The 16,312-nt window shown below is 40.9% G+C and overlaps 1 protein-coding gene across 1 annotated transcript in view; it reads right to left on the reverse strand.

Annotated features, from left to right (window-relative positions):
- Positions 1-11,795: 11,795 nt before the first annotated feature.
- Positions 11,796-16,312, reverse strand: part of SMC3 (structural maintenance of chromosomes 3) — a 39,582-nt gene continuing 35,065 nt past the window's right edge. Inside the window, exons 25-29 of the mRNA XM_060171332.1 lie at positions 15,941-16,153; positions 15,430-15,621; positions 15,124-15,301; positions 13,322-13,428; positions 11,796-12,201 (exon numbers count right to left, since the gene is read on the reverse strand). Coding sequence (XP_060027315.1) covers positions 12,130-12,201; positions 13,322-13,428; positions 15,124-15,301; positions 15,430-15,621; positions 15,941-16,153 — 762 coding nt within the window. The 3' untranslated portion in view covers positions 11,796-12,129. The remainder of the gene's footprint in view (positions 12,202-13,321; positions 13,429-15,123; positions 15,302-15,429; positions 15,622-15,940; positions 16,154-16,312) is intronic.

The raw sequence follows: 16,312 nt of genomic DNA on the forward strand, positions 1-16,312 counted from the left end.
CGAAAATAAATATTTTATAAAAAAATAAAAGGGAACTGGAGAATTGGCTCACCTGGCATAGTGTTGAGTTTGTAAGTCTGAGGTTCCTGATCCGACCCCCACATTGGATTCATTGTGCAGGCAGAGCCCCAGCGATAACCCTGGTGGGAAAAAAAAAATCCTAAATCTTTTATTTTTTTAACATTTATTTTTCTTTATTGGGGAGATTAATGGTTTACAGTCAACAGCAAAATATAGTAGTTGTTACATGTGTAAAATTTACCAGTTTTGGCATACTTTAATGATGACTCTTTAGTCACTATCAGGCCACCCCATCAGCTGGGGCCCTAGTCAGGGAGTCCTGGGATTCCCACACAAACATGATGAGCCTAGACCTTGAATAGATCCCTCCCTCCATTGTCACTGGTCATCCCCATCAGGAACAACATAATGGACCCCTCTGGGGGGCCCCATAGGACCTTGCCCTCAATGTGGATCAACAATGGTAGAGAATGTTTCATCCTCTGAAGGGGAGTTGGATAATATACTCTATCTATAACCTGAAGAAGATGGGTCCATAAATTGGTGCAACTCGAAATGTTCCTACTGATGACCACAGAATGTAAGTTCGGACCTACAGGGATGCAGAGGTTACATAGGCTCCTATGCTGAATATGGGCCCCAGATCAGATAAAATCAATGGGGTTTACAGTCAACAGTATTTATACACCTTTCCCATATTTGGGAGCTATTCTCTTCCTTGATCCAGCTTTCTAGCCCTTTCTCCAGCCATGACATCATCTCCCCAGACAATAATCTGGGTCCACCTGCATATCAGATGTCAGGCTCAGGCAAAAATGTATAGTCACAGGCCTTTTAAAATAGACCTACTAGCTATTTCCAAAACAGAGACCCCAAATCTTCATCTGCAATATTCCAGCCTTTAGGTTCATGATTAATCAACAATTTGTATGGCTTTATATGTTAACTCTTTTTTAGCCACCAGGTTCCAGATGCTACCATGATGCCAACTGGACTTCCCTGGACAGATGACCCCACCATGTGTCCTGGAGCCCCGTTTCCTCAGAGCCCTGCCCCACTAGAGAAGGAGAGAGACAGGCTAGGATTATGGATCGACATGTCAATGCCCATGTTCAGCAGGAAAGCAATTACAGAAATCAGATGTTCTACCTTCTGGACCCCATAATGACCCTGGGTCCATATTCCCATGGGGTTAAAGAATAGGAGAATAGGAGAGCTATCAGGGGAGGGGAGGGAATACGGAGCTCTGGTGGTGGGAATTGTGCCCCTCTAATCCTATAGTCTTGTCAATGTTTCCATTTTATAAATAAATTTTTAAAAATTTCCCAGTTTTCCACATGACAATTCAGCCCCCTCTAGGCCCTCCTCTGCCATCATGTTCCAGGACCCGACCCCTCCCCCCAGTCCCAGAGTCTTTTACTTTGTTGCGATACACCAAACCCATGGAGCAAGCACCCCTTTTTCTTAATTCTAAAACCACCTTTTAAGATAATTCCTTGTGATGTCTCCATTTTATCGGAGTCAGTGGAGACAGAGATAAACAGCTTGCCCCTGACCACACAGCTAGCAAATGGCATGACTGGGATTTAGAACTCCTGTCTGGTTTCTGAGTCTACATGCACTGGCTTCTTAATGGAGTTCCCCTGAGGCCCTCCACATATGTCAGACAACTACTGGGATAGCTTGTGTTGTTGGCACTAGGGACTCTGGGCTACACACTGGAGGGAGGGTCCACACCCCAGGAAATCTGCCTCCAGGATGATGAATGAGTACAAAGCCCAGACCCAGCCTTTCTGCACCTGCCCAAGTCCCGTCTTCAGGCCCCTGCTGCAGCTGTCTTCATCACAGTCTCTGATCAGATTACAGACCCCAGAACACCCCCTCCCCCACCCTACTGTGCAGGAAGGCAGAGGTCATCCTGTCTGGGAACAGTGCTGAAGCAGAAGATGAATCTATCAAAGGTAATGCCAGCTGCCATCACTGTCAAGGCCCCTGCCTCTAAGCTCATCCCTGGGGAACTGGGGGGACTGTGGTAGGAAAGGCAGGACCCTACAATGAGGACATGTGGAATTCTGCAGTTGGCTGTGTTTAGATGTGGGGTGCCACCACAGGCCCTGGTTCTGCACCTGTTGCTAGGAAGTCACCTCCTACCTCCCAGCCTTTGGCCTCCCACATACTATGGCTCAGGAGCCCCAGGCCTGGATGAACTCAGGGCTTCACCGTTTATTAGTGTGGTGACTCTGGACTTCCTCCTTACTTAAACTCCAGTTCTCTTGTGTTTATTTTATTTTATTTTTTATTTCCATCTGTGAAGTAAGTTCATCATAGTATTTAATTATTTAGGTTTTTTTTTTTTTTTGCCTCCAGGGTTATTGATGGGGCTGGGGTCTGCACTAGGAATCCACTGCTCCTGGAGGCCATCTTTTTTCCATTGTTGTTGTTAGATAGGAAAGAGAGAAATTGAGAGAGGAGGGGAAGACAGAGAGGGGAGAAAGACACCTGCAGACCTGTATCACCACTTGCGAAGTAACCCCCTGCAGGTGGAGAGCTGGGGGCTCGAACTGGGATCCTTGCACTGGTCCTGTGTTTAGTATTGTGTGCTTAACCCAGTGAACTACTGCTCGCTCCCCAACTCTTTAGTTTTCTTTATTATTATATTTATATTCTTTAGTTGCCCTTATTGTTTTGTTGTTGTTGTTGTTGTAGTTATTATTGTTGTTATTGATGTCGTCGTTGTTAGATAGGACAGAGAGAAATAGAGAGAGGAGGGGAAGGCAGAGAGGGGGAGAGAAAGATAGATACCTGCAGACCTGCTTCACTGCCTGTGAAGCAATTCCCCTGCAGGTAGGGAGCCGGGAGTTTGAACCGAGATCCTTAGGCTGGTCTTTGTGTTTCGAGCCACTTGCGTTTAACCCACTGCGCTACCGCCGGACTCCCCTCTTTAGTTTTTTTTTTAAATAAATTTTTAATTTATTCATGAGAGAGAGACAGAACCAGACATCATTCTGGTACATGTACTGCCAGGGACTGAACTCAGGACCTCATGCTTGAGAATCCAATGCTGCCACCTCCTGGACCACTTAAGATTTTTTTCATCAGCTCTTTAGGGTTAGCAGTGGGGTTCAGTGCCTGCAGGTCCTCACTAAACGCTTGTTGACTAAAACCAGCCCCCTCCCCCATCTATCCCATTTCCGCAGGCCCCGATCCTCCTCCCCCCAAATTTCCTTTCCTTCCCACCACACCTACTCAGCTGGGCTCAACTAGTGTTTCTGTATATAGGTCTCTCTTGTCCCAGTTTTAAGAGCCCATGAGCCATGTTCCTCATAGTTGCACTTAAGAGGGCTGGAGAGGGGTTATACGGAAAAACTTAGGATATTCCGACAATGTGTCTGATCCATGGAGATAAGGCAATAAGGCTTGAAGACTCTTCCAAAGCCATCCTGCTGTGTTCAACAGACATTATTTTCTACTGATCAGGGCCCAGACTGTAACAGTGTTAATTTACAAATAGGAGATTGGTAAACTGAACACATTATTTTCGCTACCAGGGTTATCAGTGGGGTTCAGTGCCTGCAGGGTTCTACTGCTCCTCGTGCCCATTTTCGTTCCCTTTTTGATAGAGTAAGAGATAGAGGGGACACCGTAGCACAGCTCTACTGCTTGGGAAGCTCCCTCTTACAGGTGCTCCTATGTGGTTCTGGGGCTTGAATCTGACTCTTTACAGTAATGTGTGCACCCTACCAGGTTAGCTTCTTGCCAGCTTCTGGAAGAAATCCTTGTAGGCTTGAAGGAAAGACTATTTATTCTGACCTTTTGCCATTCCAGTTTCTCACATAGCTAAGAACACATCTCTGACACATACTAGGCTATGCATAAAAATATTTTTCAACTTTTCAAAAATTATACTTCAACAGAGAACTCCCCAATTTGGAGAAGAGACCAGAATTGTAGAGGAAGGGTGACACTGTCTGAGGCTGCCCTGAGGTCGGGGTCCTCTTGTGTGTGCTTGTGTGTAGGGTGGGGTAGACAGAACTACAGAATGAGTTGAGTGTACTGGTCTCTCCAACAGCGAGGAGGTGAATGAGAAAATGTTTTTTTGTTGTTGTTGTTATCGCTGTTGTTGGATAGGACAGAGAGAAATCAAGAAAGGAGGGGGAAGACAAGCAAAAAAGGGAGAGAAAGATAAGACACCTGCAGACCTGCTTCACTGCTTGTGAAGTGACACTCCCTGCAAGTGGGAAGCCAGGGGCTTGAACCAGGATCCTTGAGCAGGTCCTTGCGCTTTACGCCATGAGCACTTCCAGAAAATGGGTTTGAAAGAGCACAGACCTTAAATACTTAGGGATTTCTAAGGTTTTAGGTCTTGAGATTGAGGCTGAATTTAGTGGGCTTAGTGACATGATTTCTGGGGGTGGGGCAAGTATGGCTGAAACGGTAGGTACTTGTTCCTCAAATTCAGGAATGAGGGCTAAGAAGGGCAGAAAGCCATCTGCAAGGGAAACTGAGTCATATTGTGGTTTATGCAGTCCAAGTCTTCCTAGCATGCTGACTATGGCTGGTGTTGAGGTTAGCCAGCGATCATACAGGTTTGAATTCTGGCTATCTGATCTGGAAGTACCGGGACCAACTTCACTGTGAGTTTTAAAAAGGTCCGGGATGTTACACATTGTGCTATCATCATGGGTGTACATAAATGTCTCTGAATGGGTGTGCTTGATTCCTTAGGATTATCCCTGGGTGTACTTGATTCCTTAGGATTATCCTTAGGAGAGGAATTGCCACATCACAGGATAGGTCCATTTCTAGCATTCTGAGTATTCTCCAGACTGCTCTCTACAGGGCTTGGGCCAATTTGCATTCCTGCCAGCAGGTAGACTTCCTTTGTTACCATAAGCTCCGCAACATGTGTTGTTATTGCCCTTTCTGACGTAAGACATTCTCACAGAAGTAAAATAGCACCTGATTGTTTTTATTTGTATTTCTCTGATAACTTTGGACAAGGTCATTTTTGTTGTTGCTGCTGAGTTTGGTGTGCTTTTTATATATCTACCCTGATATTTTGTCTATTAGCTTTTGTCTGACATATGACATGAAGAGGTATCGTGTTCCTTAAGGAGACTATTTTGGTGGTAGTTCCTTTTGCTGTAAAGCTTTTCAGTTTGATACAGTTCCACTGGTTTTGTTTTCCTTTCAATTGGACCTGAGTTACTGCAGATGCCTATGAAACTTTTGTAATAGATAGGGGTGGTGGCACACCCAGGTAAGCATGCATGCTACCATGTGCAAAGACCTGAGGTTGAAGCCCTCACTCCCCATCTGCAGGGGTTAAGCTTCATGAGTAGCTGCAGGTGTCTTTCTCTATCTCCCACTAGCCCCTGGGGGGGTTGTTTTGGGATAGTAGTAGATGATGGTGGGAAAGGGCCCAAGCTAGGGGGTGTTTGTAGATATCTATCATGGTTAGATGAGAAAGTGTGTTGGTCTGCTTCTAAGACCCCTTCTGTCGCATTGCTTGACGTAGTCTATTTACATAATCATTGTTGTCATTGGTTTAATCCCCACTGGTTCTCGCTATTTTCCTTCTCCCCACCCCCTATCCTACGTATTTCCTCTTCCTGACACTTCTGCCTCAGCAGACATAAAAGACAGAGCTTTCTTTCTTTCTTTTTTTTTTTAAAAACTTTATTATTGGATAGAAACAGAGAGAAATTGAGGGGAAGGGAAGATAGAGATGGAGAGAGACAGAGAGACACCTGCAGCCCTGCCTCACCATTCGTGAAGCTTTCCCCCTGCAGTTGGGGACCAGAGGCTTGAACCTGGGTCCTTGCGCACTGTAGTTTGTGCGCTTAACCAGGTGCGCCACCACCTGGCCCCCAAGACAGAGCTTTCTAATGAAGAGAGATTATAAGGTTGGACTGCATCCCTGCTCGTCAATAAAGATTGAACTGCATTCCCAGCCTGGTCGTCTCTCTACCGCCCGTGAAGCTAGCCCAGCCCGGCAAAGTGTACCATGTATCAACAATACAATGATTAAAAAAAAAAAAAACCTCACATTTAAAAATAATTAAATCTGGGGGCTGGGCAGTGGCTCATCTAGTAGACGGCTAGCTATCTCATGTTACAATGCACAAGGACTGGGTTCAAGCTCCCCCACCTTGGTTGGTCCTTCCCCGTAGGGGGGAACCTTCACAAGTGGTGAAGCAATGTTGCAGGTATCTCTCTTTCCCTCCCTATTGCCCCTTCCTTCTTTTTTTGGACAAGTTATTTCACCCTTATGAAAGCTTGCTTTCCTCCTCTGCAAACTGGGGTTAACACGAACCATCTCAAGGTTGTTTTTCCGTATGTTAAAGGAACTTGTCTACTTTCTCTTCTTGAAGGCGCCTTAGGGCTTTAATCTCAAAACACTTTGCTGCTTAGTTATGGACTGAACTCCAGTCCATCCAAAGGTGATCCTCAGTGACAGTATTCATATTAAGTGAATAGACAGAATAGCTATAGATCCCACCACAAGATTTATAGTACTCAAACTTAACTTCAAAATAATTCACAGAGGGTAATTAATTGTGCTTTCTCCAAGACAGCAGGTGGTGCTAATAAAAAAATAAATCAGCAAGTATTCTCATTATCCTGTGAGACAATGAAAACAACCCTGAATTCAACTCAGTTGTGCTTGGGGAGATTTAGAAATGGTAAATTGAGAACAAAACAGGTGAAGCTTTTCAGTGATTAGAGTAAAATAGAAAAAAAGAACTATCTTAGGAAAACAAGAACAATTTTTTCTGGTACTTATCAATAAAAGGATTCAGAAGGCACGGGGGGGGGGGGAACTAAATAATGGCAAACACTCTTGTTCTGAGAACAAATAGGGTTGTTGCAAGAGTTGCTATTTTGCCAACAAAAATGCCATGAATGAGCTGCCAAATAGCGTTCTCCCTGCCCTACACCACAAAGCTTTCTAAATAGCAATACAACTTGTTGTAAGCACCAAGTACCTTGGCTAAAAACATCCATTTTATGATTGAACTACAAGGACTATAATTTATTAACTCCTACAATAATCAAGAATGCCACATTTCAACTGACCTCATTGCTCCTAGAACTCTAAAGGCACACCTGGTTGAGCACATATGTTATCATGAACAAGGGCCCAGGTTCAAGCCCCTGGTCCCCATCTGCAGGTGGTAAACTTCACAAGTGGTGAAGCTGGGATGCAGGTGTCTGTCTCTCTCCCTCTATCTCCCCCTTCCCTCTTCATTTCTGGCTGTCTCTATCCAATAAACAAAAACTAGAAAGGTTTGAAAAAAAATGGAACAATGGAGTAGGCAGCATGTATCAAGGGCCCCCTCTAGTGGTTCTGTAAATACTCTTGCAAATTTCTACTTAGATGATAGGATATTCTTTTAAAAAATATTTATTCCCTTTTGTTGCCCATGTTGTTTTATTGTAGTTATTATTGTTGTTGTCGTTGGACAGGACAGAGAAATGGAGAGCCAGGGGCCCAAACCGGGATTCTTATGTCTGTCTTTGCGCTTTGCACCACATGCCCTTAACCCACTGTGCTACCGCCCGACTCCCAATAGGATATTCTTTTTAAAAAACTTTGTAGCAAGGCTTCTGCCTTGGGAGTTCCATGGTTATTTACTATAGCATGCTTTTTTGGAACCTGAATACTGCTCAGCTCTGACTTCCGGTGGAACAGGGGCTTGAATTTGGGATTTGAGTCTCCGGCATGAAAGCCTTTTACGTAACTATTATTTGCTATCGCCCCTGCCAATTATATTACACACTAACTGCCTCTCTGGCCTTAGTCACAGATGATTTGGCCTTAAACTTATATTGTTTGATTTTCTTTTCCTTTTTCTCTTCTCACTGTATGCACTTCCACGTAACTGTTTTAACAACCATTAGTTTTGATGGACTAATAAGTTCAGATTTTGAGGCTAAAGCAGATTTGGTATCGTGAATATTGGTACTATGTAATTAACATCCCAGGCACTGACAGTAAGCACACATTCCATAAAATGTTAACATTCCAATGTGAACACTTTTTTTTTTTTTACATACTTATACTAATGAAAACAATGACATGGAGTAAATATATCCAAGTTCTCCTTGCAAATCTAATCTCCATGCTGCATCTCCCTGTGCTGTCACTGGCTGCTACAAGGGCTATTACACCCAGGAGACTCTCTGTCTCTAGGAAGGGGAGACTGAGTGCCACATGGTGGCAGATTTATGGAGTAACACTGGCATCTTCCATGCAGAAGACTGGCAGCCAGGAGTGATCTAGTTGCCCCAGGACATTAAGAAACAAGTTATCAGAGAGTATCTAAATAGAGGCTGTCCAAACAAAAAAAAAGGAGATGAATGAAAATGGAGAGAGAAATCCAGGGGGCCACTTGGTTAAGCACTCACACTATAGTGCACAAGGACCCAGGTCCAAGCTCCTGGTCTCCACCTGAAGGGGGAAAGCTTCTTGAATGGTGAAACAGGTCTGTAGGTATCTCTCTCCCTCCCCCTCTCCTCTCAATTTCTGTCTCTATCCAATACTAAATATTAAAAAAAGAAATCCAAAGATGGTGGCGTTTCATTTGCCTAATATGTTATTCTATGTAACAGAATCAATACCATGCAAAATAGTTTTTGTAGTTAATCAGCAGGGAAAAAAAAGGGCTAGGATATTGCAAAGTCTACTGTAGTTAGGCAGGAAATGCCAGGTGTGGCTATGGTTGTCAGTGCCCAAGCTGTGTATAACCACTTACTCATCTGGGTCATTTACTAGGCATTACCTGGGCTGCAAATTTCCTCATTTATGAATGCTGCTCTCTTTTTAATGCTGGTAGTCCCCTTTAGTAGGAAGTGGAATACGAGGGATAGTTCTTTCTCTAGTGCATTTCAACTCCTTTCAAAATTAAACAAATGTGTTTGCAAAAGTAGGTTTGCAGGCTGGCAAGATAGTTCACCTGGATAGTGCACCTGCTTTGTCATGGATTATTACTCAGGTTCAAGTCTGGTCCACTCTGCATTGGAGGACACTTTGGGGCTGTGTTTTCTCAAGTCAGCCTGGAGAAGCAAAAGTACTGGCAATGACAGCAAAACAAGACAAATAAAACAAGCCACAAAGCTGGCTTCAGGGTTGCTGTGGCTTAAGTAACACCATAGTTGCTTTCCTTGGGGGAAGGAGAGAATCCTCTACAGCAGGCAAACCTCCTCAAATATTTACTTATTTATGAAGACAGAAACATGGGAAGCAAAAGAGAGCACAGCACCCAAGTTTCCTTCAATGAGGCAAGGGCTGGGCTTGAGCCTGGGCCGTTGCACATGGCCAAGCAGCACATTATCCAACTGAGCTATTTCACTTGCCCCAAGGTTTTGTTGTAATATTTAAGAGACATAAATAACCCTGGCTAATAAGGAAATGATGTTATTAAAGGATCTGCTTTCATTGTATGTTCTTTGCCTAAGGTTGCAGTACCCAGGAACCTATTGAAAACTTTAAATGAAGACTAGTTGTACGTTTATAACGAAACATGTACATTATTATTTACAGTACATTTAATTTCTATAAATTGTATCATTTCCTTAAATAGTGCTTTTACACTTGTTCCAAATAGACAAATGCTTCACACTTTTATATTAATCAATTCACATTTTAACACTTTTTTTTAAAAGGTGCAAAAAAAAATCATGCTAATGCTTCTTGTAATTCTTTTTGGACAGTAGGGTGCACTGTCCCACTGACTTTTCAGATAGAAGGAGAAAGGGGATGATATATATATACCACAGCGTCCTCCAGTGTGGTGGAGGTTGGGCTCAAAGCAGGAGTATTATCCAAGTAAGCTATTTTCCCAGCTCAAAAGGTACAGGAATTATAAAATACAACCATAAGACATGCCCCCAAATCAATGTGACAGCTGGTAGGTAATAAAACTCTAGATCATTAACTTGAACATCAATTACTTTAACATCCACATGTAGTGACTAGTAATGAAAATTCTTGGGGGGAACATTATGAAATTTAAAGATCAGTAAGACAATTTTGAATGGGAGCTTAGAATATTTCTTTAAAAAAAAAAAATCTATGGGGCTGGGTGGTGGCACATCTGGTTGAGCACATGTTATAGTGCACAAGGACCCAGGTTCGAGCCCCAGGTCCCGAAGCTTTGCAGGGGGAAAGCTTCACGAGTGGTTAAGCAAGGCTGCAGGTGTTTCTCCGTGTCTCTTCCTCTATCTCCCCTTCTTGATTTCTGGCTGTTTCCAAAAAAATAAAGATAAAATTTTTAAAAATCTCTAAATTTATTTCCGACAGTGGGGAAGAACCAGAGCACTACTCTGGCATATGCAAGACCTTATGCTTGAGAGTCCAGCACTATTCACTGTCAACTCCTGGCTTGCTAAAATATTCTTAGGGAAGACCAGTCATACCATAGAAAAACTATAGAACATGAAGAAAACAGTGAACATTCAAACTCTAGAAAATCAGCTAGCAAAAACAAAAATTCAAAATGAAACATTTTCAATTCAAGTCAATATATTTTCAAATTAAAAAAAAATTTCCAGTTTCCATGAAGAGAGCACTAGGTTCTCAACAAATCAACTAACTCTTTGTAGATAACTATAGACTCTGGGGAGGGGTGTGCGTGGGGGTATCAGTAAGAGTAGCCTGGGGGTGGCTCAGTAGTAAAATCTGATTCCCGGCACTGCATATGCCAGAGTAATGTTCTGGGTCCAAATTCAATCTAACAGGTATTCTATTAAGAAGAGGAAATTTGGACATCAAGTTTATTATGGCTCAAAAGTGAGTGACCTCTAAGGAAAAAAAAAAATCATAAGACTAGGAGAAAGCATTTTATTGTTTGTATTATTATACAAACTGCTAGCTCTGTAGTTTGTATGATAATACAAACAATAAAATTGGATCAAAGATATAGACATCTCACAAAAGATAAATAGCCAAAAAGCAGACAAAAAGATGCTTAACATCATTAGTCATCTGGAAAACACAAATTAAACCACAAGGAGGCACCAATCTATATTCACAATAACTATCCAGAAGAATCAAATCCATAGGAAAATATGGAAAGATGAAAGAGGAAGACATAGAATGACCCCCAGTAGGTATAAGGTTTCTTATTTTGATTAATAAAAGCGTAGTGGCGGTTGCATAGTTCTTTAAATATACTAGAAAATATCATATACTATACTTTCAAGAGTAAATTTTACCTATATAAAGCAATTTTAAGAAAAATAAGTAAGTTTCAGTAAGTCTTTTCTAAAGCTGTTTATTCAGAAACCAAGGAAACTTCATGGCTCCATTTTTTTTTTTCTTTAGAGTTCCCAGTTATAGTTGACTATTTCCCAAAAATTCTATAGAATATTATCTTACCTTAAATTTTACAAAGCTAGGCTGTATCGAAGAGAATGTTCTAACCTTAAGGGTCAGAACCACCTGAGGGAACTTTGGAGGAAGAAAAGGTGTCCCCACCTTCATGGACTTAAGCATGTAGCCAGGCTTGGAAACCGCTGATGTGATCATAGAATATGAAACTGTATTTTAGTTAACTTTATTTTACTGTTCTGCCACCAGGGCTTCACTGGGACCCCATACCCACAGGATTCCTAGTGGATACTCTACCGAGCTATCTCCCGGCCTCTGTTTTGAAATTTTTTTTTTTTTTTATGTGAAGGCAGACCTTTACTTAGGCAAAATAATAAGAGATTTAAAGTTTGTTTCTAATCACACAATTACAAATGACAAGTCACATAAAACACAAATAGCCATTCAATTATTTAATTGACACTGTAAAAAAGGGCAATATAGCTGCTAAAACAATTAGGGAAGAATATTTAGCATGTTTCAAAAGACTTTAAAATAGAAGGACACTTTACAAAAAGTTGTGTGGGAAATAAAATTCTTAAACTATAAGTAGAAATGTAACATTACAGAGTATTTTATAAAATACGACAGAAATATAAAAGGGCTGTTTATACCCTAAGTTTGAAAACTATTAACAATGATCAGATATTTAGGTTAAAATGTACAGTTCTTGAATTGGTAAGTGAATCATCTCACTATACAAATCTTCCAAACCAGTAAGCAATATTTTTCAATTAACCATGGGTGGTATCATCTTCTACAAAGTCTTTGGCCATCTCTGCTGTGATCACATCAATGTGACTGACCTGAAGAATAATGTTAAAAACAAAAGCTATTAAATCACAAAGTACATTGGTGTTCCTACTGTATACAGTAATACTGAAAATAAATAGACCACCACCAGGGGTAAGTTGGTGCACCTGGCTGAGCACACACACAGTGCATGAGGACACAGGTTCAAGTTCCTGCCCCCACCTGAGGGGAAAAAGCTTCATGAGGAGTGAAGCAGTATTGCAGGTGTCTCTCTCCCTCTCTACATCTTCCCTCTTGAAAAGATTACCTATATACTTTACAGGTCAAATGATTCTTTAAAAAAAAAAAAAAATTTACTTATTCCGTTTTGTTTGCCCTTGTTGTAGTTATTAATGTCGTTGTTGTTGGATAGGACAGAGAGAAATAGAGAGAGGAGAGGAAGTCAGAGGGGGAAAGAAAGATAGACACCTGCAGACCTGCTTCACTGCTTGCGAAGTGACTCTCCTGCAGGTGGGGAGTCGGGGGCTCGAACCGGGACCCTTACACCGGTCCTTATGCTTTGTACCACCTGCGCTTAACCCGCTGCACTACCGCCCAACTCCCCAAATGATTCTTAAATAACATGTCTGGATTGGTTCATTGTATAGTTTTAAAATAGTCTGCATTTCTTTCTCTGAAGATATCAAAAGCATTTGAAAAATTTTTTCTCATCATATGAAAAAGTGAGAGCGCGCTGAAGCTTTCCCCAGGGTCACAGTACTCCCATGTGTATGCTGGGCGCTCAAGCCTGGGTTGCTCACATAGCAATGCAGGCAACCAAACCAGATGAACTATCTTGCCAACACACTGGACACATTTTTGTTGGTTCTTATTAGTCTGCTCTTTCAAAGGAATTTTAAAGGCTAAAAATACCAGGGAGAGCTGTGTGGGTCAATAACTACTAAAGACTGTACATTAAACAGCACTGAATAGATTAGACATAAAGACACTGTTTCTTAATGCCAAGAAAAATACAATCAATGCAACAAATACCACAAACATCTGAAGGGAGTTTTTTTCCCCCTGAAAAAAGATATTATCACCAGTTTCTTCTAAGTTAATATAAACAAGATATTAAATAAAATCAAACTTCATGTAAAAAAAAAAAAGAGAGAAAAAAAATCTTTTTCTTACCTTATTTCTAAACTTCACACCATAGAATTTGTCTGCTGATTCTAGCAGTTCAGGCCTAAAGGTAGTTGTAATAAACTGAGCATGTACAGCAAGTTCCATAATCATATCTGTAAGACAATTAATAATTTTCTCAAAATATCTGAAAATGAACTCTTCTCATTGTGTATTTCTTATGTATTCATCTATAAAAATTCCTTAATCTCAGTATCAAAGAATATAAAGCAGCAGCCTGTAACTTTAGTAATTGTGTCAGAGCAAACTACACTTTCCTCACACACAAAAATAACCTCTTGCTACCATTCCCCAAAGATTTCTTAAAATTAGAAAAGATCAAATATATATTTTTTGCCTCCAGGGTTATTGCTGGGGCTCGGTGCCCGCACTACGAATCCAATGCTTCTGGAGGCCATTTTCCCCATTTTGTTGCCCTTGTTGTTGTCAAATAAAATTTCTTTCTTTAGGCATGGATAGACAACATAATGGTTTTGCAAACACTCATGCATGAAGCTCCAAAGTCCCAGGTACAATTCCCCTCACTACCATAAACCAGAGCTGAGCACTGCTCTAGTCAAAAAAAAAAAAGTTGGGCAGTATCACAGCAGGTTAAGCACAGGTGGCACAAAGTGCAAGAACCACCGAAAGGATCCCGGTTCAATCCCCAGGCTCCCCTAATGCAGGGGAGTCGCTTCACAGGTGGTGAAGCAGGTCTACAGGTGTCTATCTTTCTCTCCCTCTCTCTATCCTCCCCATCTCTCTGTCCTATCCAATAACAATGACATCAATAACAATAATAACTACAACAATGGCAACAAAAGGGAACAAATATTTTTTAAAAAATTTCTTCCATTTTTTCTTTTTTAATGTGTGCTATACTTACCCATTGCCAATTTTCTCTTAGATCTTTGGGGGTGGGGTAGGGGTGAAGAAGAGGCAGGAAGAGAGAAGAGAGACACCAGAACACTGTTCCACCAAAAATGGAACTCTTGTGCTGCCAAGGTTCAAACCCAAGGCCCCATGCATAGTAAGATACAAGTTAGGTGAGTTATTTCCAGTGACAGCTTCTTTAAACAACAGAGTTAATAATACTGTTCATGACAGGAGCTATTTAAACATTAAGAAAAACAAGTTTAAAATGTGGCTTGCTTCAGGTATTAAAGCCTTTTTGCATAACCATTATGCTATTTCCCCTAGCCCACCCAAGACTTCCGTAATAAAAATTTAATTGGAGTAGTTTTCAATTTATCTAAAGATTTACATCTATTTCCTAACAGAATTAAAAGTTAGTAGACTAACACTAAAATTTGAAAACATTCATTAATAATTAAAATCTAATTAGAGCTTTATTTGTAATGAGAGAGCATTAGAGACAGAACTAGAGCAAAGCTCTGGCATATGTGATGCTGAAGATTGAATTTGGTACCTCCAGCTTCAAAGTAGGCTACCTCTTGGACCACAAATATTAAGTTTTTAACAGAGAAATTAATATTTAAATGCACACTTTGTCTCATCTCCCAAATATCTCAGACAATAAGAAATTGCTACAGGAGATATAATCATGCCGGTTCGAGCCCCCGGCTCCCCACCTGCAGGCAGTGAAGCAGGTCTGCAGGTGTCTATCTCTCTCTCCTCCTCTCTATCTTCCCCTCCTCTCTCCAATTCTCTCTGTCCTATCCAACAACGATGACATCAATAACAACAATAATAATCAATAAGGGCAACAAAAGGGAATAAATATTAAAAAAAAAAAGAAGATATAATCCTCATTGTAAAGCAAGTTCTCTTAACAGCAAACCACTTAGTACCTGACACAGCTTTTCTGTGCTGAGCATCCAGAGCCTGGTCAATCTCATCAAACAAGTAAAAAGGAGCTGGGTCACATTTCTGAATGGCAAAAATCAGCGCAAGGGCTACCAGTGATTTCTGTCCACCTGAAAGCTGCTGCATTTCTCTCATTTCACCTTGTTTTCCTGTAAATGACACCTAAGAAAAGACATGAGTTAGTATCTTAAAGGAGTAATATCATCACACACAATGGATCAATTTAGATTCTACAAATTCTACTATGATAGTGCTCTTAGAGAAAATTGAGTTAAAAAAAGGTATTTTACCCTAATTCCAACTCCAGTGAACTGATCAACTGATGGGACACTGCTCTGGGACCCAGAGCCCCTTTCACTTTCACCACTTCCCTCTCCTTCATCTTGAGACTGACTGCCCTCAACATCTCCTTTTTTCATCACCAAAGTAGCTTTGCCACCAGGCACCAGCTTCTGAAATACTTCACTGAAGTTCTTGGAGACCTTAGTGAGGAAACAAGGAATGGATAAATGAATAAATAAGCAAGCAAGCAGGTTGTGTATCAAATTCCAACATCAATTCTACTTGGGTGGAATTAGACATTATCATTATTTAAAACTGAGAAAATACTGAAAATCAATGAGAAGATCTGATCCTTTTAAGAATTGTATAGCTATTCTATTCACTATTTAGCAGCTAATAGGATTTCTTCATGTGTTCTATCAAACTACTAGTGAGAAAAGAAAATGCTTAAAAATCTTTGTGAATTGAGTTACAGCTGAAATTTGTCCGGTGTATATAGATTGCAAATTAGAGACGTACCTGTTTGAAAGTTAACTGAATTGCTTCATATTTTCTAAGTTCAAGTACATTCATCAATTCCATGATTGATTTATATCCCCTATCCAGTTCTTCCTGTCGCTTTATTAATTTTTCTTTCTGCTCGGAGAAATTTACGAACTGATCTAAAGCTTTCTTATTAACATGACTGTATTTCTTCAATTCTGTGTTGCACTGTTCCAGTTTTCGAAACAACTATACAAAGAAGAGAAAATGTGTAAGTTCAATCACATATAGGAAAATTTGCAACAAGATTTTTTCCCCCCTTTTGTTGCCCTTGTTGTAGCTTCGTTGTGGTTATTATTATTGCCCTTGTTGACACAATTCGTTGTTGGATAGGACAGAGAGAAATGG

This window comes from Erinaceus europaeus, chromosome 14 (genome assembly GCF_950295315.1).
Source record: "Erinaceus europaeus chromosome 14, mEriEur2.1, whole genome shotgun sequence".
Classification (NCBI taxonomy): domain Eukaryota; kingdom Metazoa; phylum Chordata; class Mammalia; order Eulipotyphla; family Erinaceidae; genus Erinaceus; species Erinaceus europaeus.